The sequence below is a fragment of the Falco peregrinus genome, chromosome 1 (assembly GCF_023634155.1).
Source record: "Falco peregrinus isolate bFalPer1 chromosome 1, bFalPer1.pri, whole genome shotgun sequence".
NCBI lineage: Eukaryota > Metazoa > Chordata > Aves > Falconiformes > Falconidae > Falco > Falco peregrinus.
The window spans coordinates 18,016,149-18,037,771 of NC_073721.1; the positions used below are offsets into that span (position 1 = coordinate 18,016,149).

The window sequence follows — 21,623 nt, forward strand, 5'->3', positions numbered from 1 at the left end:
CTGGCTTGTATCAGAAATAAGTGTGACTGGCAGGATTAGTGAAGTGATTGTTCCCCTGTACTCGGCACTGGTAAGGCCGCACCTCAAATCCTGTGTTCAGTTTTGGGCCCCTCGCTACAAGACAGACACTGAGGTGCTGGAGCATGTCCAGAGAAGGGCTATGAAGCTGGTGATGGGTCTGAAGCACCAAGTCCTATGAGGAGCAGCTGAGGGAACTGGGGTTGTTTAGTTTGGAGAAACGGGGGCTCAGGGGGGACCTTACTGCCCTCTACAACTGCCTGAAAGGAGGTTGTTGACAGGTGGTTGTCGGTCACTTCTCCCAGATAACAAGTGACAGGACAAGATGAAATGGCCTCCAGTTGTGCCAGGGGAGGTTTAGATTGGATATTAAGAAAAATTTCTTCACTGAAAGGATGGTCAAGCATTGTAAAGGCTGCCCAAGGAGATGGTAGAGTCACCGTCCCTGGAAGCGTTCAAAAAATACATAGATGTGGTGCTTAGGGACACAGTTTAGTGATGGACTTGGCAGTCTTGGGTTAGCAGCTGGACTTGATCTTAAAGTTTTTTTCAAAACTAAATGATTCTGCAACTCTATGAAAATATGCTGGGGTTTGGGTTTTTTTTGTAGGTCAGATAGCAGGTGCTTGATTTGCATGAAATCAGTAATTTCAGTTGTTAAGTACTTTCTCTATCTTGCTACAGTGAAACTGAAGTAATGAAAATAAACAAACATTTCTGTTTCTGCCTTATTGAATAGTGTCTGTAAATGACCCAGGGAATGTTTTGCATAAGATACTCAAACATACAGGGGGCAGATTACACAAATCCCCTAGTTTATTTCAAGCATCAAAAGTGCATTTTGACACTTAACCAAAAAACACTTTTCCTCAAACTGTCGGGTTTTTTTCACACCCAGTATCCCATGTCTTGCTTAGGATCAAGCAAACAGTAATAACAGTCAATTCTCTGACTAAACAATTACTTCTTGTGTCCATGGTTTGTGTATGTGGGGACAACTAGATGCTGCTCAGAAAGCACAGAGCACAAAATTTTATCAAGCCTTAAGCAATGCATTCTCAAATGCAAATTTTAATGTCCAAAGCAAGTTCTTGAAATAGAAGGCTAAAATATTCCTCAAGACCTGCTGATATATGAAAGAAAATTTTTTAAAAAAGGTTCAAAACTAGTTCTATTTATATTGTTTCATTTTTTACGTTACACTCAAAACCATAGTGGAAGGCATACCTTCAACAGTGCTCCATCCAGAACTGGAGCTCTGCTATCTTCAGTTAAGTATAACATTAAATTGAGAACAAAGTCTCTTGATATAGCAATGCTTTTTAGAGATGAAAGTTTTTTTCTGTTTTCGTAGGCTGTGTAAATGCTCCATCACAGTATACCAACTACACCAGTATAAAAATTGTCAGCACTGGTGATAGCTGAGTTTGCTGACCAAACTGGTGTAAGCCATACTGTCAACAGCACAAGTTATACTCATACAGCTACAGTACAGCTTTCCAGAGTGCAGGCATAAAGGAAACTCTCCATAGGAGTTCACAGTCTTGGGGCTTGATCTTGAAAGGCATTCAGCATTAAAAACCTGTGTCTCAATACAACACCCATAATTATCAATTAAGTTAGTTGCATACTGATATTACAGTATAAGAATTACACTTATGTTTTTAGCCTTCTGTTTATTGGATTTCATATCCAAGTAAATCTTTAGTCCAATTTATAGTGCACTGCATATAAAACAGAAAGGTCCTTATGGGCTATTCATTCATGTAGCAAACTTTGCAGAGATAAATTACAACTGCAATGGAACTAGATGTGTATATTCTCTATAGTACATCCTCTTACTATTAGTGGTTAATTAAGGTAAACATCCTTGACCCAGGGCAACTACAACCATCCTGTTATCCATGCCTAATCTGATTTCCTGGGTATCAGAAGTTATGTGGTTTAATAGTTCAATTATTTGAGGAAGTTAACTGAAAGGGACAGTTACAATTCAGACTGAACAAGGTAATTTAAGACTGCAGTCTATTTAAGATCCTAGCAGAAAAAGATGTGGACAATATATTAGGGGAAAAAAAAAAAGTGAAAGCCAGCAACACTAAGGTTTCCATAGAGCTTTTAACAAACGCAAAATGTTGCACAAGTTGTCTGTGTAGCCTAGCCAACCCTAAGAATAGTCCTGAAAGCACTATGAACCCACAATGTGTACACAATGCCATCACCTCATCTGAAGAACTGAAATTTAATTTCATCAATTCATTCTGTGAAGGTATACAGGAGAAGTACAGGCTTAAGAAGCAACAATGAAAACGAAACAGTTGAAAGACACAGTAAGATCTGGGAGCTAACAGATTAAGACAGCATCATGAGCATTACACAAATGCATCATGACAAATCAGGTATATTCTATATATTCAGGAACAAGGTAGGACTTCAAGAGAATTATTTCCAGTAATATTTTATATTAATGGATTTAGCCCACAAGAATCAGCATCATATGATTTTGTCACAGCAGCAGATTTCAGTTACATTCATACAGATAAAGTGGAATACTGTTCCTTCAAGAGAATAACTGTTTGCTCAGGGATACACATTTCCATATATAAGAGCATAAAACTATCACTAACACTGTGAAGATTTTACAGGTTCCTCCAAAACAAATATTCTGTCACACCACCAGATGTTACACTGAAGTAGCTGCAAAATGAAGCCAATATAACAACACACTTTCTCTGTCCCCTTGATAAAACTGTAGTCCCAAAGATCCTCACCACTTCATTTTGAGGGATTTGTGTTGGTGGTTTGTTTTCTTGCCCTACTGAAGTATCTCCCACCAGGAGTTTCAAATCACTTTTTTCCACAATTCCCTCAAGTAAAATCGTCTGCAGCCAAACAAAAAAACAAAAACAACAACAAAAAACCACCACCAAACATCCAAACCCAGAAGGAATTAAGAAAATGGTGGAAAGTGAAAACAATGTATTATCAATGTTTTAGGAAGAAAGCGGGACATTCAGGCAAAGTAAGTATTTCTACACTTCCTCCTCATTTTCATTTTCTGTCCTGTATTTTGCCTACACAGTCTGTACACCCGATGAGCTAAAAGAAGTGCAGATGGCAATGCAAAACCCTCGTTACTTTCCAGACAGTGAGCATAGTTAAGGGCAGGTAATGAGAAATTAAAATAAAATCTTTTCTCCCCCCTCCTTAGGAAGGAATCTTTATTCCTCTGTTATGATAAGAAGAATTTCTGAAGCCCAAGTACAGTGACTCATTATCATGAAATTGTGTCCCCACACATCATTTACATTATGATCCTGTAAAAGAGGAGCCCAACACTACCTAAACAGTATGTCACCCACCATCAAATGATTACTTTTTCCCTCCCGCATTGCTGGTACTATTTTTCTAATGCCTTTTTTCTATTTTCCACATGCAGAAAGCCCAACAGAATATTTACTTAAAACAGGATCAAGAAAGAGGCAAGCTATTGCCTCCAATAGAAAAATGTACCATTAAGGAAATAAGAAATGGGTTGATTTTTCAAGTGTTACTAATTGTTTACACAGGCCATGATTTAGATACAGGTAAAACATATGTTTGAAGGATGCAGTGTGTTATGTAGAAAGAGTTCCTAATAAGAACATCTTTCCCAGAACACTAGGCATGTATGGATAATAATTCTGCCTTAGATATATGATCAACAATCAACAACAACAGTCTACTTTCTTCAAGATCAGCAATGCTACAGTAGAACACAGTTAGTGTGACTGCAGTTATTAATTCAAAATTAATTTTGCATTTTCCCAGAAAAAGCGAAAAGCAGACAGAAGTGGTATAATGAGAAACACACGTGCCTTATTCCTATTTTATGCATAAATATAAACATGAGTTCACGTCTAGCTAGCACATCACATCACACAGCAATTTCCAAAGAAATCAGAAAGAAAACTTCACTTAAAACTATACTGTTTAAAATAGTAGTGACAGCTTCAGGGCAGTAAGTGAAGTTTTTTCTAACTCAGAAGAGCAAATGAGACTGCATCAGTATCAACAATAAAGCACAATAATTTAAGAGATACAGGAACCAAACTGGTGCTGTACTTGCTACTTCTACTATTACTTCCAAAGCTGTTCTTACTGATACATTTCCTAATGCCTTTTAATTTAGAATTATTTAGAAAAGTGGAGAGTTGAATTGCCAGATATATTTTGTGGTTATCATTCTGCAAATATAACATTGAAAATCCACTTGCAGACCACATTACCTCTCTTCGTCTTCTTTAATGACATTTTAACATTTTAGTTTCCAGGAAGAAATCATGAAAACACAAGAAGGGCAGTCAACTGCTGCTTTGAATTTTATATTACTTCTACAGAAACCATTTAAAAGGTCAACTTAAAAACTCAGAAACTCATCAGAAACATGAAACCAGCCAAAATTTCTAAGATTGACTTCTTCACACTTCTCCAGGTCAGACACTTCCCTCAGACATACCAGAATTTCCCCAAATCACTGAAGTCTGACCCTGCATCAGTGACAGGGAGAATGTGGGTGTGCAGGGGAAGGGGGTGGGAATTATTGTGCCTTTGCTTTCCAAGCTTGTGCAGAAAACACTAGAAAATGGCAAGCTTCTTCCTTACCACATACAAGAACATGGACCGTGCAGTCCCACCCTGTCAAGTGCTGCAGCTACCTCAAACTTATGTCTACTTCATTCACGTTCCTTGGTGCTTGCCAGACTAAGTGCTTGCATCTGTTCCCCACCCTCTACATCATCAGCCACCTTCAGGCTGCTGAAGCACTCATAAGGATCCCATCAGACTTCCAGTATTCCAGCTGAAAAACATCTCAGAATTAGGTAAAAAGCTTATGACAGTGATATGCCCAAAGCCATAGAACAGTTATGCCAGATGAAACCACATATCAATGATTTTAGCTGCTTGCTTCAACAAGAGGAATCATTCCCTTGTCAACCTATGCTATTGATACCTCTCTGTTACTGCATGCTATTAGCTATTTACATACTCTGCTCTTTATTGTTGTTTGCCCCTCTGTTCCAAAAACCATACAGAACTACGTTTCTTAACAGTGGTATTATTTTTCTGTCTTGCCCTACTCTAAGCTTTCCTACTGCATGACCACCCTCCTCCCCAGATGCAATAGGCTTCTTTTATCACAAGTTTCTAATAATGTTTTATTGCCTTTCTTTCCTTCCCTGGCATTCTACCACAGGACTGTCACCAACAAAATGTGGCATCTCATGAAAACTTATAAATTCAGAAAAAAGGATGAAGCTGAAGAGATGAAAAAGAAATACCTTTCCAGGAAAAATACTTTCAAGTTTTAAAGGCACAGGGAAAAATAAATTGTTTATAAAACATTCATAGCACTTTGGTGCAGCATCAATCTACAGCAAACACACTCCAGAAACTCAATCATTCTCCTGTCTTATGTCCACTAACTACAGGTGGGGCAAGCAGAAGAGAAGATAAACCAGAACACCTTCTGTATTGCTAAAGAATTTGAGGCTACTCAGGGCTGGTATTTTTATTTAATATTATAAACTGAGAATTTGTGGAGGATTCTATTCTAACACAACAGATACTGAAAGATTAAATTTAAGATTGAAAACCTCAAGGAATTTTGTAGTTAATTATTCTCCCTCCAAGTACTACCATAAACCAGCCAAGCAGTCACAGCCAACATAAGACTTTCAGGGGAATCTAAGAGTCACAGTATTTTACTTTTTTTCCCTTCAAACTGTTTATTGCAGAAGTTCAAGCCAAAGCAAGTATCTAGTTAAGTCTATTTGTGTAACACCATAAAGCATTAGCCCTTCCAATGCATTTTGGTGGCCCACCGCTTTAGGAGTCCATAGTACCCCAACCAGCTAAAAATGCCACATTTTATCATCTTTTTAAAACAAAACTCAATTTCCACAAACAGAAAAAGGTAACATCCTACAACTACTCATGTCAGTAAATGATGCTAGAGGATATGAGAAAGGTTTTCTTCTTCGTATCATTTTCAGTCCTTGTCAGATAGCCAGACTGCAGACTGGAGCACAGCTGCTTTTATGCTTGTTCCTTTTCTGCAGATCGCCTGTCACAATAGGACTGCAGCATTCTGATGGTACAAAGGATCATCCATCCAAATAGGATAGTGTATTATTATGATACTTGAGGACTAGACCAACAACTTTTTCCATGCAGTGTCTCCCAGTAGCCATTAACACCTATCTACTAATACTGAAAACAAACATTAACTTCTAATACCAAAGCTGTGCCACTGTCAGTTCAACTTGGCATTGGTCTGCATTGCAATCAAAAGCAGTGGCCTGCTTCTCCTGACTCCTCTTCCCTCATTCCTTCCCTGGAGCCAGCAGGCAGTATTCGATCATTCATTCAGCCATATGGCAAACACCATCAGGCAACTGACCTGAATGAAAACTAACCTTACTTCTTTCCCAGGTTAATTCTCAGCTGCATCAGTTTCCTGATCCAGACTGTTGAATAGCTGTATGATTGCTACTGTTAGTCACAAAGGAAGGAGGCAGAAATAACAGCTTGAGAATAAGGAGGGAGATCAAGTCTCTAGCAGCACTGATGACAAATGCCAGATTAAACTGGCTGTGGAACAAAGATTTAAGAGAAGGAATCAAAAAGAAATGTTCAGACTACCATAACTATCAAGATTAATGACAATTTATCCAGTAACCTAAGCAGCACTGCATGTGTACTTCACTAAGATGGTGAAAACCTACATGAAAATGTATCTCTTTAACAAATATCTTTCTTTTAATTTTAGAAATATTGTTACTAAAGCACAATAGGTATTTTTAATTAATCTCTCAATTGAAGCTGGAGATGGTACTTAAGAAGATGTCTGATACTGCAGAGATACTAACATCTGTTTTCTCTCTTTTAAAGCAGATGGTAGAGAACTCACTGATTTACCATGTTGTCTCCAATACTTCTTCCCTTACACAAGACTGCTGTATTTGAAGAAAATTGTATTAAGGTAGATAAAAGGAGATCCCACACAGTTCAACCAAGAAGATGAAACAATTGTGGTTATTAAAGTGATATTGGTGAAGAGTTTTTATAAGGCTAATAAAAAACTCCTTCAGGGTCCCCTACCATTTAATGTACCAGAACAAATAACAAAATGGATGATTGATTTTCTCTCATGAAAAAGTAAATATACAGGAAATGTAAATTGCTAGCTTCAAAAATCTACAGCATCATAAAATATATAATTAAACTCCAATACTCGAAAAATGTAACACATCAGAAGGTGCAGCCCACTTACAAGCTATCAAGTCTCATTTCTGCAAACGAGAGTTTTTAAGTTTACTCGATACAGCACCTACTTCCTAGAAAATAACACAGAAGCACATAATATCCATCTATCTGTATCAACTTGAAAGGGCTAAACAGTTTCAGTGTAAAATGAAACTTAGCTCAAAGGAAAGACTAAATCCCCCTACTACTTTTTAATAAGGAAAACACACAATTTTCTGAAGATGATTTTATAGGACATTAAAACATAAAGCTGGAGCAAAACTTACAGGAAACATAACAAATTTATGATCACAGTTTTAAGAAAGAATGCAGAGAATGTGCAAGCCTTGCTTGGAAATTAGAGCTTCTCAGTTGAGTGTTCGTATGCATGGGGCAGACTGCTGTAACTGTTAGGCTGCTGAAGGCTTTAATACTACTTTGCACTGAACTGTAGGTGTAATCGGTGTACTCTGGAAGAGGACAGAATACAAGCAGCTTGTGGACTGGATTGGTGCTTTGTCTGGATTTCTTCGAAGTATGTTAGAGATCAGTGCTCAGGTAACCCCAGTCAATACATACCACACGTTGTCTGTTCCAGTCTTCCACCAGCAGGGCTGTAGAAGAGCAATAGCTGCTTTCAGAAACAGTTATCAACAGGACTTTTTTGACTGTTGGCCATGTCAAGCCTGCTACTAGCTAACTGCAACTGGTATGTACTGGTTTTAAGTTCTGTAACCACCTCAGCTAAACAAAACTGACATATCCTGAGTCAACCATTAATGGAGAGACACAAACTAGAGCCACCAGTTAATAGGCAGATGACACTTCATGCTTCTGCACACACACCTGGGTTGGGAAAAATCAAGGGTTTATGGGCCAAAAAAGAGGCTGATGAATATCCTGGCTAGAGAAACAATCCTGGAAGTGAGGAAAGACCCTGGAGGTCAGGAAAACATGTGGAGAAAAATACTGTGAGACACCTAGGGACCTTAAACAGTAAACTCAAGACAGCTGATTGCGAACAGATATATAGGACAAAGCTACCCTAACTTTCTGCCCAACCTTCCGGGACTAGCAGCAATCTCCCTGCTGGAAAGGGAAGCTGAGACCTAATGAAAATACCACTATGGGGGAAACAAATGAGTGAGTGTGTTGTATCATCAATCAGATTAAAACCTGATCTCCCTGGTTCTTAAGTAAACCCATAATACCCAGATCTACTATGGGTTGTAACACTGTCTTGCTTGTGACAAAGCTTCTGGCCTACACAAGGTGCTTGTTCTTTATCATATTTACCCAACAAATGATAAGTAACAGGCACTACTTTTTAGCCAACAGCTCTAACAGCTCGAATACAAAGGGAAGACTCAGGCAGAAAGCATTCTCAGAGCCAGTAGCACTATCTGAGCATCTACGCTTCACACTGGGAGCGACCGCAAATTTAACTGGCTCAGCATGCATTTCATATCCACTGAATCAATGTCTTCCTCATAATACATTCTGCATCAACAACAGCTAGCTATAAAGGACATTTACGTCTTTGCAAACTTCCTCCAGCAGCTTAGGAACTAGTTCTGAAATATGCTGTAATATCTGCTTCAGGTTCTGATATATTCCTGGTTAGATGCAAGTTAAGAAGAGAAATGAGGTTACAGCTGCCTACACATTTAAAATAGCTGAAGATACAATCACTTTCTCTTTTTTTTAAGGCTGTTTTCCCTCATCTCCACTTTTGTTTTTTAAACACAAAGAACAACTCAAACTCTAATGGGTTTCCTGTTAGATAGATTTCCTTCTCACCTAATAGCTTTATAACTACATGGTTTCTCTCTCTCAATACTTGCGAGAAAAACAGAGCTCACTAAAAATACTAAGATCTGAGGTTCCAGTTATACTAGTCTACATCCTGTCTTTTTTAAAATAGCTGATAAAAATATTGCATAAGATTGAGTGTTTTTTAAAAAATTACCGCTAAACACAGATTAAGCTAACATTCATGTGTTTTTCCTGTGTTCTGCTTGCTTTCGTGATGTACCAGAACAGTTGTGGCTCACTGCAGAACTAACCAGTCTGCGCCATCTCACTAACTAGTAAGTAGCAAGCTCTAGCGAGATGTCACCTTCAAAGGAAGCAAGCCTGAAATTTGCTTTTTCAGGTATGGTTCTTCCAAAACAAGCCCAAACCTCCTGCTTCTTAAAACTCTCCAGGGATCTTTATGCTTATAAAAAGGCTTTAGCCAGGGCCCTCTGACATGCCAAAGCTCTTCCCAGCTGCTGCATTGACACTAGCCACTTCTGATCTCCACTTTGAAACAACTGTTCCAGCTTTAGGCTCGAGGTTATTCTTCCCCTCAAAAATATCAGTTCAGGATCTGTTTGCATTAATGCTCCTGGCACTCCCTGGCTTCCATTCCCTCACGGAAGAAAACACCCTTATGTCTCATTACGTGCATCACAGCACTTCCACTATGTATGCTTCTAATAAATGGGAGTTTCAGAGAGAACCTGCACACCGTCTCCTGCCTCAGCTCCTGTTCAACCTTGATTCTCTGCTCGCCACCAACACCATATCCTTACCCCAGGTTAAGCTGCATTATCTAAGGCCTTCAATTCCATCCAAGGTGAGATCAATGGCTTCCTTCTCACCTCCTCCCTCTGTCAGAGCCTGCTGCAGAACCATCCTTATTCCATAAGCTTATCCCTCAGCAGAGCTCCCCAGCCCAGCAAAAACAGAGGCCAACCTTAAGGGAGGTAAGGAAAGACAATCCAGCACTAACACAGAAGCCAGGTCAAATAACAGGCTATATCCTCCTTATACACAAACACACATGTTTTTCTAGGTCTTTTCTCCCTTTTCCTCTTCTTGTTGGCCTGCTGTGCCAGACATAATTGTTGAACCACCTGAAAGCTTACTAGCCTGTAAAAATGTAAAACCCTACCAAGAATTAAGACAGAAAAGCCAGACCCTTGTCTGCTGATCTCTGGTTTCCTACATTTAGGATATTTTTCCATCTCTGTATTGACAGGTTTACTATCTATTAGGTATCTTTGGCTATTCCAGAGGACTAATTATTAGAGGAACCACAGACTTCTTCAAACATGCCACTGTATTAGCAAAAACAGCTCTACAGATTTATACCCGTGCTGTTCAAAACTACTCGTTTGCTTCTGTGGGTTCTTTTCCTTTTCTTTCATTCTCGTGCACTTCATGAGATCATGATTTGATCTGCACACCAGGAAAGTAACATGGATTCTCGCACAGAACAAGTGACATAGTAGATTTTACCTACTTGACAACACTAAAAAAAATTCCCCCAACCAAAAGCTAGTAACATGAACAGAAATAATTCTACCTTCATCAGAACCTATGCTAGCAGCTCTTCATTTCTTTATTCTATTAATTATTATTGACTTTATATTAAATATATATAAAACTAATTTCTCATGAAGTATTCATGAAGCTTCAGGAACAACAGGCATTATGTGTTTTCAATCAGCTCTAATATACATGCCTAGCTTATTTCATTTATTGAACAGTAAAAATATTTGCTAATAATCTCACTTGAGATAAAAAAATAGTCAAGAGTTCAGAATTAACCCTCTACATTTTAACTACAGTATAATTAATATAACATAAGCATAAAGGCTTTTCTCCAGGGTTTGCCAACTCTCTGTCTGTTCCCCAGTGCTACATGGGAAGTTTTGCTTGGTTTTGCTGGTTTTTTGGTTAGTGTGTTTGGGGTGTGAGGGTTGAGGTTTTACTTTCTGTTTTCAGATTTTAATCCAAACTAAGTGGTTCCCTTCAAGAAACATATTTTTCAGAACACATAAAACCCCATTTTTTACTCCAAAGATTTAAGAACATTGGGAAGTTCTACATGCAAATTTCCCCATTCCAAACTCTAATTGATATGCCCTGCAGGGATCTTCAGAGATAAGTCTTTCCCCTGTGGAGGCATTTTAAATGATACGGCATAATCTGATTTACTGAAAAATGCAGGAGCCTTATTCTGCTATTTCTTACTTAAATAAAATGTCAGTTTCTTTCCCAGGGAAAGGTCCTCATCTAAGAAAGCAGCAAATCCTGCACAATGAACATACCGTTAATAGTAATACAATCTTATCATGTGCATGCCACATTCTCTGTTTAGACAGATGTACAATCATCAACTAATGCACCCCTGGTTTACCTTGAGGTTAAAAAAAGAGGCGGGGAACAAACAAGAAACTTCTACTTTATGATAGGAAATTAAGTTAAACTTAATCAAGTTAAATGGCTGTGGAGAAAAATCAATATTTTAGTCAAAATTAGATTTCAGGAGTTTCTGGTATCAGATGCAATACTGCAAGTGTAGGTTTTCAATTAAAAAGCTACATCTGGCTCATAATAATGTATTCAAAGGTGCACTTGTACCCCTGGAGAAACTAAGAAACTGGAAGCTATTCATGAATTCTTACAAGGCAGCAACCGTCTTATAAAACCAGAAACACATTAAATCAAATAGAGTGGGACGTGAAACACAGAACTGTAGAAGTTATAAAAATAGACATTGAAACTGAATGATTCAAGAGAAGACACTGATCTGTGGTATTTTCAGAATATCCCGTTTCCTTGACACAAGTTTCTTTTTCCCCTGTTGCATTTACTCAACAAGCATAAAAGGGACTTCTCAAGGTTGTAATTGAACATATTATTAACATTTCCTCTTCGCCTTCTATTTCAAATACATTTACCATTCACACACAAAAAAGTGTAAGAATATTTGGGCCACTGTGTAAACTACAGTGTTCTTCAAAGACCTAATGATCTTGAAATTATGCAGCCTCGGGGCTGAAACACTCCGATCAGACTCACACAAACAAGTATAATCTTTGCCCTAAACAGATATAAGTGCAGTTTTTATGTCTCTGTAATTCTGAACATGACAAGAACAGAGCCAATACATTTTTAATAAGATATTAATTTCCAAAACTTTACCTGTAACTGCTGGTTTTCATTCATCTGCTTAAGACAAAAGCTTAAGTTTTTTGATTGGTGATAATCAGAAAAATTCATACTTTAAGATTCACATATACAAAAGCCAAACTGAGTGGTAATAACTTTTCAAGTTAAAGGTCAAAATATGTATTGCTTTCTATGAGTAAAAATACAACTTGCTTATGTCACACTTGATTCAATTAGGTTTAATTTCAGAAACAGATCAGCACATTTCTTCTATTGTATTTTTTTTCAGCTTTCTCAAATTCTCAATCAATACAGACAATTAACAATTCCTATGTTAACCACTAAGAACAAATAAACAAATTACCTATTTGCCCTTGATTTATCATTTTGTCTCCGTTTACTATATCAAGCTGTGTGAATGGCATCTGAATTCAGATTGAAGGAGCATGACTAAACCTCTATGTTGTGTGACAAAAACACAGTAAATGCTTAGTGCACTGTAATGGGAATTAACTGAAAAAGTCATACCTGTGGGCACAAAGTCTCTATGTGATTAGCTGCCATTTGGACAATTTTCATTCCATCTTCATTTGTTGACAATGAACAAGCAAGATTAGCCACCTTAAATAAACAAACAAATATTTCATAAGCAAGTATTCATCCCCAGACTCTCAAACTTGCCAAAAAACATCTCTGCTAGAAAGCCTTCATTATTTGGGGGAATTAATTTGTCAAAGAACATATCTGAATAAAGAAACATGGGTGGGATGGTTGGGTGTAAAAAAAAAAAAAAGGAGCAGCTGTGGTAAGGGGTGACAGTACAGGAAGTCTGATAAACTATCCCCAGTTTAGGTTCAGCACATAATAGTTGCAGAGTTGTTTTAGGTAACATCAGGAAATTTTAAAGATTCTAAGGCTTTAGCTAGATTACTTGTAGTTGTGCCTGTTAATTTTTCAGAGCCCTTCAAACCATGTCCAACCTTTTAATTTTTTAAAAAACTTATTTTTAAGACCTTAAAGATCAAATAACATTTGCTTTGATTTGTTGTAATGAAACACTGAATGATTTATGCCCTATGCTATCCACAGATTATTATTTTAATTAGTGGTACGGTTTTCTACTAAAATAAGTTGTATCAGTGCAACTTAAACTGAAAATGTATAAGGAAACTTGAAATCTATGAAAGAAAAAATCTATCTTCTTTTTTATTTTACTATACACCATGGAGATACAGCTTGCTTTAAATGGAAAACTGCTCTTCCATGACACTCCACAGTTCAACAAGTTTGAAGAGATGAAAGAAAAAAGAAGCACTCCAGCTCGCTGCAACTCAACATCAACAGGCTGTAACAGACAGGTTTGACAAAGGCACAAGAGAGGTCTGGATACTGGGATTCAGTAGATCTTTTCATCCTGCTGAAGTCATATAATATGCTTATGTAAACTACTACACACTTGCCAGTCTTCATAGCCTTCACTGAAGTAGCTGCATTACAGATATATCACTCCAGTGTTAATGTAGATCAGTAACTGCCTGAGAAATAGACCTCTGTAGTGCTGCAAATACCAATGTAGATATAAACACAGGTATATGTAATTAATTTGCAATTATTCAAATCTCATGCAACAAGTTCTACAGTGTAGCTGCTGCAAAACAGAAGCAAATCTTGAAAAATTATCAATATTTCAGGACACTATTTCCACAAAGGAATGATAGTTCAATGACAATCTATTATCAAAGGCTTTTATTATTCTTACTTAATTGATACAAATAATTACAAGGAATTAGTGCATAGCCAAACTACTTTTCCCATCCAAAATTCAGAAGAGACTAAGACAGTTTCTGAAGAAGATGAGGACTAGACTGCATGGCCTTCCATGTGCACCTGTGCCTACATACAAATACTTCACAAACATATCCCTGGTACTCCAATACAACTCACTGGTTTCCCACCTACTTCCAGTCAATTGCTATAAAGATGTGCCAAGAAAGATTCTTCAGAAAGGTGTGAAAATTTGCAACAGCCAATGCCATAAAGCCATATATTGCTGGAGGTAATAAAGATAATGTAATATCCTTCCTACAGAAAAAAGTGTTCCAAATCCATTAAGAGCCTCAGGACAAGTGGAAGTTCACGCGCAAAGTGAGACTGCCTCTTCACTCTGAGATGACCAAGAGGTCTTACCATGTTGATTCCACTGAAAAGGAAGAGGAAAACACAATCCTGTTGGTAATAGTCCTTGTGAGAGACATTTCAACTGTTGATAGTGGTTTAAGAAAGAATCCTGGTTCAGAGTTAACTCCAAGATGAGAACACATATGCAAAGCCAAATGCAAAAGTGAGACTTTCAGTAGCAAAAGAGTAAATAAATCTGCCTCACCACTTGTTCCATACTCAGCTGAGAACAGCTGTACTGTTCTATTGTCCGCACTGCGAAATCTTGATTAAATGCAGACCCAAAGTTGTTTTTTTCAGTCAAGTTCTCTGCATTAACTCCCCAAAACAATTATTTTCTAGGGAACAGGTAGTCTGACATCTAACTACATTCTGCTCATATAAATGTACTAAATGAAGCACTATGTTCTTTAGATATGATGCCCCCTGCTCCACCAAAAAGAGCTCTTAATTCACTTATATGTAAATCACTAATGACTAATTTTTTAATTCCAAGAAAATGTGTGTTTCCTCTTCATAAAGACTTGTTATTCTTCACAGCAAATATCTGCTGTCAAGAAATTTTATTCTACTGAGGAAAGACCTTACAAAGTTCTGCCTACCCTAAACAAGGTCCTTCACCACACTGCAGGGTATGCCCAGAAATATGTTCTTTGTAGTTTTTCAGCAAAGTGTGAAGAGCTCAGTGGCAACCCAGTTGCTCCCACTGATAACCCTACAGAAATTCTTAAGACCATGCTGCAAGTGCATATAGCCTTGGGTGATGAATGCTCTGTTCATATTGAAGTGTTTGGAATAAACTCTTGATCAAAAACAAGGGAGAACAATGACATGACTAAAATAAAATCTGACACATTTCAAATCAAGGAAATTTAACTTGTGTGGCACAAGATTTCAAATACAGTCTTTACTAGAAATTTTAATATACCAATCCTGTCATTTTGCTAGTTTGGGGGGGGGTGGGGTGGGGGGTGGGAGGGTGTTAATGCACATAATAAACATCTGAACAAAAACCTATCGGTGCTCCTCAAACCCAAGCATGACTATTTCTTATCCATACCTCTTAAGAACACTAACTATAAACACTGTCACTTTAACACTTATATGAATTTACCAAGTCACTAACATGGTGACTGTAATGTAGAGGGTTAAAAAGGCCTAAACCAAGATGAGGAACTTGCTTTGCCAAAAGTTTCACAAAAGGCAAAGCATCAATGACCTTCTGACCCATCAAGCTTTATCTTTGTACCCTGAAAAGATGGGCACCAAGTACAAACAAAAAAATTTGGGGTGGGGAGACAGGGTAGGGGGAGCAGACAGATAAGAAACAACAACAGACGCAAATACAATACAGCAATCCATCAAGGTAGAGGTTAATGCTGAGTAACCACAGTTCAAAAGATATTTCATTTATAGAAGACAAATTGAATACTGAACTGAGGAGAAATTCAAAATTCAACATTACAGCAGTCAATGTTGATAAAAATTATATACTCAAGTTGATTTTAACAGTTAGTCTGCTCTCCTCCAACTATTAATGAAAATAGGTACTTACATATTCTTTGCTTCTAATTTTGTAGTACACTGAACTACTGCCTACAAGTTTATTGTGTTCCTAGCTCGTACTACTAGGCTTTATTCATGAAGCCTTAAAAAGTCTTGCGAGGAAAGTGCCTGCTCATACAAAAAAATGTCATGGAAAAACTAGGAAGGAAGGTCACCAATAATCACTCTATACTTTTTTAAGGAAAAGACTACACTGATATATGTATGTCTACTAGTCATTACTGCACTTTTACATCCATTAATGATGACTATCTACATTTTTATGAGCTTAATAAAACTCACACAGACTAACAATTGTTTGGAGTGCGCAAACATATTCCTGTGGACTGAAAACTTACCTCCAGTGGGCAATAAAGTAATGTCACAATGTTGCTGGCTTTCTGACCCATTTTGTACTGTAAAACTTAATTTCTTACCATAACAAGTCAAAATAGTAATACTGAGCTATTTATAAGCTGCTGGGAGAGTTCATGTGTTATTTTTGCATTCTTTAAGATACTTCAGGTCAAAAGTTACACTATTACTTTAATTCTTATTATTTTTTACTTTTGTGGTAATAAAGTTAGAAACTGTACTCAAAAATACATTTAAGATTTATTATGTGGCATTCCCTACCTCTTTCAGCTTTCCACCTTCCACTCTTCCAGAAAGATTCTTGAACTGCTAATTTAACTACTGTGGGGCACTACATAACTGCAAGCCTCTTCACTCATCTTTTGGTTCCTTTTGCACTTCTCTTAATTTTGCATGTCTCTGTCTTTTCCATGTTCTGCAGAAATGAATTACATAGTACTGCATTAATACCATAATCACTACTGATTCAACAAAATTAGCTCTACCTTGTACACCAGAGGCTTATCACTGCCCCTGTTCATCTGTAACCAACCACCTTGTTAACATCAAAAATCTCCTCAGAGTATTATGTAACTTTAGATGTTTCCTGTAATATTATTTGTCAAGCATGCTACAGATTCTATTTCAGCAATTAATTAATAAAGGGTATTTGAATACCAATGGACTACATTGTTGTCTCTGTTGTGGTTTTTTTTTTTAAACCAACAAATCTAGAACCCACTCAACCAGTTTATTTCAAGTTCATGTGCTCAAACAAGTCTTATCTCACACAAGTTCATTTAGAAGATTATTTTGATAAACTGGGCCTCTGCCAAAATAAAAATGGATAACAAATTAAACATAATACTCTGAGGTAAAGATGGCATACGTGTAAGTGAGAATTCTGCACAGTTAACATTTCAGAAATTACTTCCTTTTCAACAAAGGTGGCAGGCTTAATGTACTTAAGAGCCCCATTAAGCTTTCTCTCCCTGCTTTAGGTCACAGTAAAGACAGCTGAAGAACTAAACTAAGGATTCCTTCCCCAAACCGCAGCATGCAGAGCCCTGATTACAACCAAAGAAAAGCAACTGTATGTGGATTGCATTTGTGCTCTGGCAACCCGAGTTAGCTGAAAACTCCACTAAATCCAAACTGTTCATAAGCATGACCTGTGTCTCACTGACAGTTTCTCAAAAAATGTGCCACGCACACCAGCACTAGATTTAATCCACTGGAACAGCCACGAAGTGAAATTTGATATCTGAAGAAAGGTCCTTCCCTGTCCCCCAATGTAACAGCAAGTGAAAGATATATATGTAAACTACTTGATGAAACCTGTTCTTTAGCACCTTTTGCTGACATGTTAGCAGTGGAGGGCTTTCCAGCAGTACCACACGGGTACAGAAACATAACTATCTGAGAACAGGACAAGCAAAGAACTGACTCAACTGTTTTACTGCCTTGCCCCTACCAGTTTATTCATGCAGACAGAAAAAAAGTGTCAGTATAAAGACAAAAATTTATTTTAGCAGTAAACTTGTAGGTTATATTAAACTGGAAGAAAGCATAATTTTCAGAAGGAGAAAGTTACTGTCAAATTCTATGATCATGTAACCAATAACCAACCTCTGATTTTCCTTATCTCAGTCTAACAACAACCATGGCAAATAAGACAGCTGTTAACCACGAGGCAAGAGACAGAATTAGCAAATTCCCTAATATATCTCAGAAGAGGAGTGATCAAAACTCACTGCCAGAATATACAGTCCTTGAGGGAACTGGCCACCACATAGAGAAGTGCTTCTGAACAGATTAGTAAACTGGGCTTGACTGTCTGACAACAGCAAAATTGGATAAACATCTATCACCAGCGAAAGCCAGTAAGGATCAGGTGGATCAACCAGTTCTGAAAACAAATACAACATTGCAAATTCCAAATATCTCATGTATTTCCCAGTTTTTAAATAAAATGACATCTTATGAGAGGTAAGATTTTGAGTGTCACACCCCCATGAACTAATCTTTTCGTATCTTCTTAGGTGTTTCAGTGTAACATTTCCAAGTATATCTTTCCTTCTGCCTGAATATTTCTTTTTTCCTTTCCTTTCTACATGGAACCCTCTATGTCCTGCACCTAAATAACCAAGGCAAATGCAACAGATGTAGTGAACTGTCATGAGAACACTCAAGATTTCAGGCCCTTTTCCTCTATAAAACCGTAAGATCCAAACATGCATGAAAACATCCTCAATTTATTTTCTTACTAGTCATTATTCCAATATTCTATGAAACAATGTTCATTACCCTTGTCTTAAGGATTTTCCCATTAGACTAAATAACATAATGGTTTTGTCAACTAAATACCCAAGTGTACTTGGGTGATCTTTGTTTCCCCTAGCCACAAAATCTTAAAAGACTCTTCATGTGGTCAGAATCAAAATCTTCACTTCTTTGCCTCTGACTGGTTAACTGAGATTGAAATCAGTTCCAGGAGATGCAGCGTATTTCCCCCAAGATGCATACACCCTCTATTATTTAAATCAGCATGAGCTAAAAAGACTTCATATGCTAACAAAATGAAACCACACAGCTCTCACTTAGCACTTAATAAATATCAGTGGAGCAGGAGAGGAAACAGTTTTCTTTCCAGCAGTGTAATCATTTAGTTACAATGCCAGAAATTCTTTCCTATCAACGTAAATGTTTTCAACTCCTTGAAGAAGCAGGACACTTAACAAATAAAACATTAAATGACTGGGTGTGAATCAGAAATAAATATATTGTTCACTTAACAGTTCTTAAAAGAGTTCTAAATAGAAGCAGTCTTCTACAAAAATTAGGTATTTATCCTTTTACAAAAAACATTAACACTTTAAGCACATTGTTCTGATGCAACACCTGGACTGGTTATACATGTGACAGATTTGCATTTTTATAAATAAAAGGTCAATCACACTAAGCATAAATTAAATAATTTTACAATACACAAAAAACACATTAAGCTCTGGAAAGTTACAAAGAACTACTCAAATGTAGTAACAACTGTAACACAAATAGAATAAAATTGTGATATAAGGCGGGGTGGGAGTAATGCGCCAACAAATCCACTGATAAGCGAAGAAAATTAAAGATCAGTGCAACAAGATATACTTTCAGAATTTAATCCATCTCAAGATCAGCCCTTCACAGAACTTTTGCCTCTGCAGAAACCATGGCAATTCATTTTATATCTAACATTAATACCGACCACCTGCTTTGGCAATACAGAAAGTATAGAGCTATACAGGTTGCTGGAATATGTATTTTTTGCACTAAGCAGCAATTAATCTATATTCTCGTTCATTCCCAACTATCATTAACTACTGGTACAGAATTACAGATGTGTGTGGTGGTTGAGCACTTAGAACCAAATCTAGGATGAGAATAATAGGAGAGTCAACAATAACATATTTATGGTTAGTTGCTACTGAATAGAGTTTGACATGCAGAATATTAATGCACGTTACCTAGAAGCATAACTGAACGCTACAGCAACAAAAGAATGCTTTCTTCTCCATAGTTGAAAGGGAACAAGACAAGGACATGCAAGCATACACCTTCTCAATAATACAAATTCATTTCACTGTATTACCAGAAATTACATAGCTCACATCAGCCATACAAACTTTGATACTAATTTTCACACATCCTCCATTAACAGTACCTACTTTCTTTCCTGCAAGACTCGGTACTGTATTACAAATTGCATATGACAAATCCAAAACCAGTGAAACTATTTATACTTTAAAAATTACTACAGAATTCAGCATGTCCCAATTTCTCTTAGAAAAGTAATCTCCTTGAGACAACAAACAAAATTTCATGCTGATGGGTTGTCCTTTTGTTCACAGGGCTAAGAGCAAAAAGACTACCTTGGATACTTAACTGTGAAATTTGCACAGCAACTTTGCATTTCCCTGTAAACACCAGAATGGAAGTTCAATGGTAACTAGCAATAACCAAAGGAGGACCAAAACATACCAATGCAATGTGTACCAATGCACAGGACAAGAATCCAATTTCACTTTACTTGTGAAAACCCCAAATACTATCACTGACTTTGGCTGCGGTTTGCACCAAAACCTCAGATATGTCACTGACTTTTCAGAAACACAGTTTTCCTCAATATTTAACTGAATCAAATCAGTAATGCAGAATAAATGCACAAAACCATTCCACCACGTATACTAGCATACATGGTGAGTAAACTGGGACAATACAGTAACAATAAACACAGTAATTGCTAACTTATTATTAATAGTACAAATTGATTAAGGCTATAATGAAAATCAAAATGAAAACACAGATAAAATGAACATGTAACAAAAATGGGAAATAGTATAAAGCTGCGTGCCTTTTCATACTGCATGACAGGAAGGATTAACCTGAAACTTCAGGCATCCTTATTGTCAATCCTGAGACAACTTCTCCCCAAAAGGGAAAAAAATGCTTTATAATAGAAGTAATTTTGCTGATACCCATGCAAAAGTATGGATGCAGGTTCTTCCATCCTCCAGAAACCACCACCAAAAAAAAAAAAAGTGTCATCCAACTTTTTTAATATTTAGCTTGTATCAATATCTGAACTCGGAAAGCCTTCCCAGAGAAAGTACAAGGTCCATCTCCCAATTTAAGAGGGCAAAATTTATTGAAGAAAGCAGGTCAGAGCCTAAGGCACCTTATGTGACCCACAACCACCAGCTCTCCTCCTACCTCACACAAATAAACACCTAAGATGTGTTTAAGAATTATTTTCAAATATTGTTTTTTCAGAAAGAAAAAAGTTTCATTTCAGAGCTTGTCATGAGTTAAGTCTCTCCGTATTATTAGAATCTTTCTCCATTCCTCCAACCTTTGGGACAGGACAGCACCAATTCAGTGCTAAGTGGTGTGCAACCCTTACAGCACAGTTGCACATGGAAAAACATATCTCATTTTCAGAAAAAAATGTGGGTTTACAGTTTACAATTAATTGTATGACTCATTCCCCCACCGAGCTTACCAACAGTTGAAATGTTGACAACTGCTGTTTCCTAGAATTAAAAAAACAGTAACTCAGAGGAACCCTCACAGAGAAGACTACCTTAATGATTACTAGATATCAGTACAAAGGATACAATGTACATTCACATTTTCACTGTTAATAAGACCTTTGGTCAATTCTTGTCCTGCTTCCAATGAACAGGAGTTGAAAACTTAATATCCAGAGGAGGACTATTTTACAAATCCACCACCAACTAGCTTTAAGCACAGGG

General features: G+C 37.2%; 1 protein-coding gene across 3 annotated transcripts in view; it reads right to left on the reverse strand.

Annotated features, from left to right (window-relative positions):
• CTNNA3 (catenin alpha 3) overlaps positions 1 to 21,623 on the reverse strand; it is a 500,914-nt gene that overhangs the window by 153,702 nt on the left and 325,589 nt on the right. For 2 of the 3 annotated variants that reach the window (XM_005235159.3, XM_027783430.2), the window contains one exon: positions 12,778 to 12,870. In XM_005235159.3, coding sequence (XP_005235216.1) covers positions 12,778 to 12,870 — 93 coding nt within the window. Of the gene's footprint in view, positions 1 to 12,777; positions 12,871 to 16,608; positions 16,694 to 21,623 lie in introns of those variants that run through there. The other variant, XM_027783431.2, reaches the window with a different exon arrangement.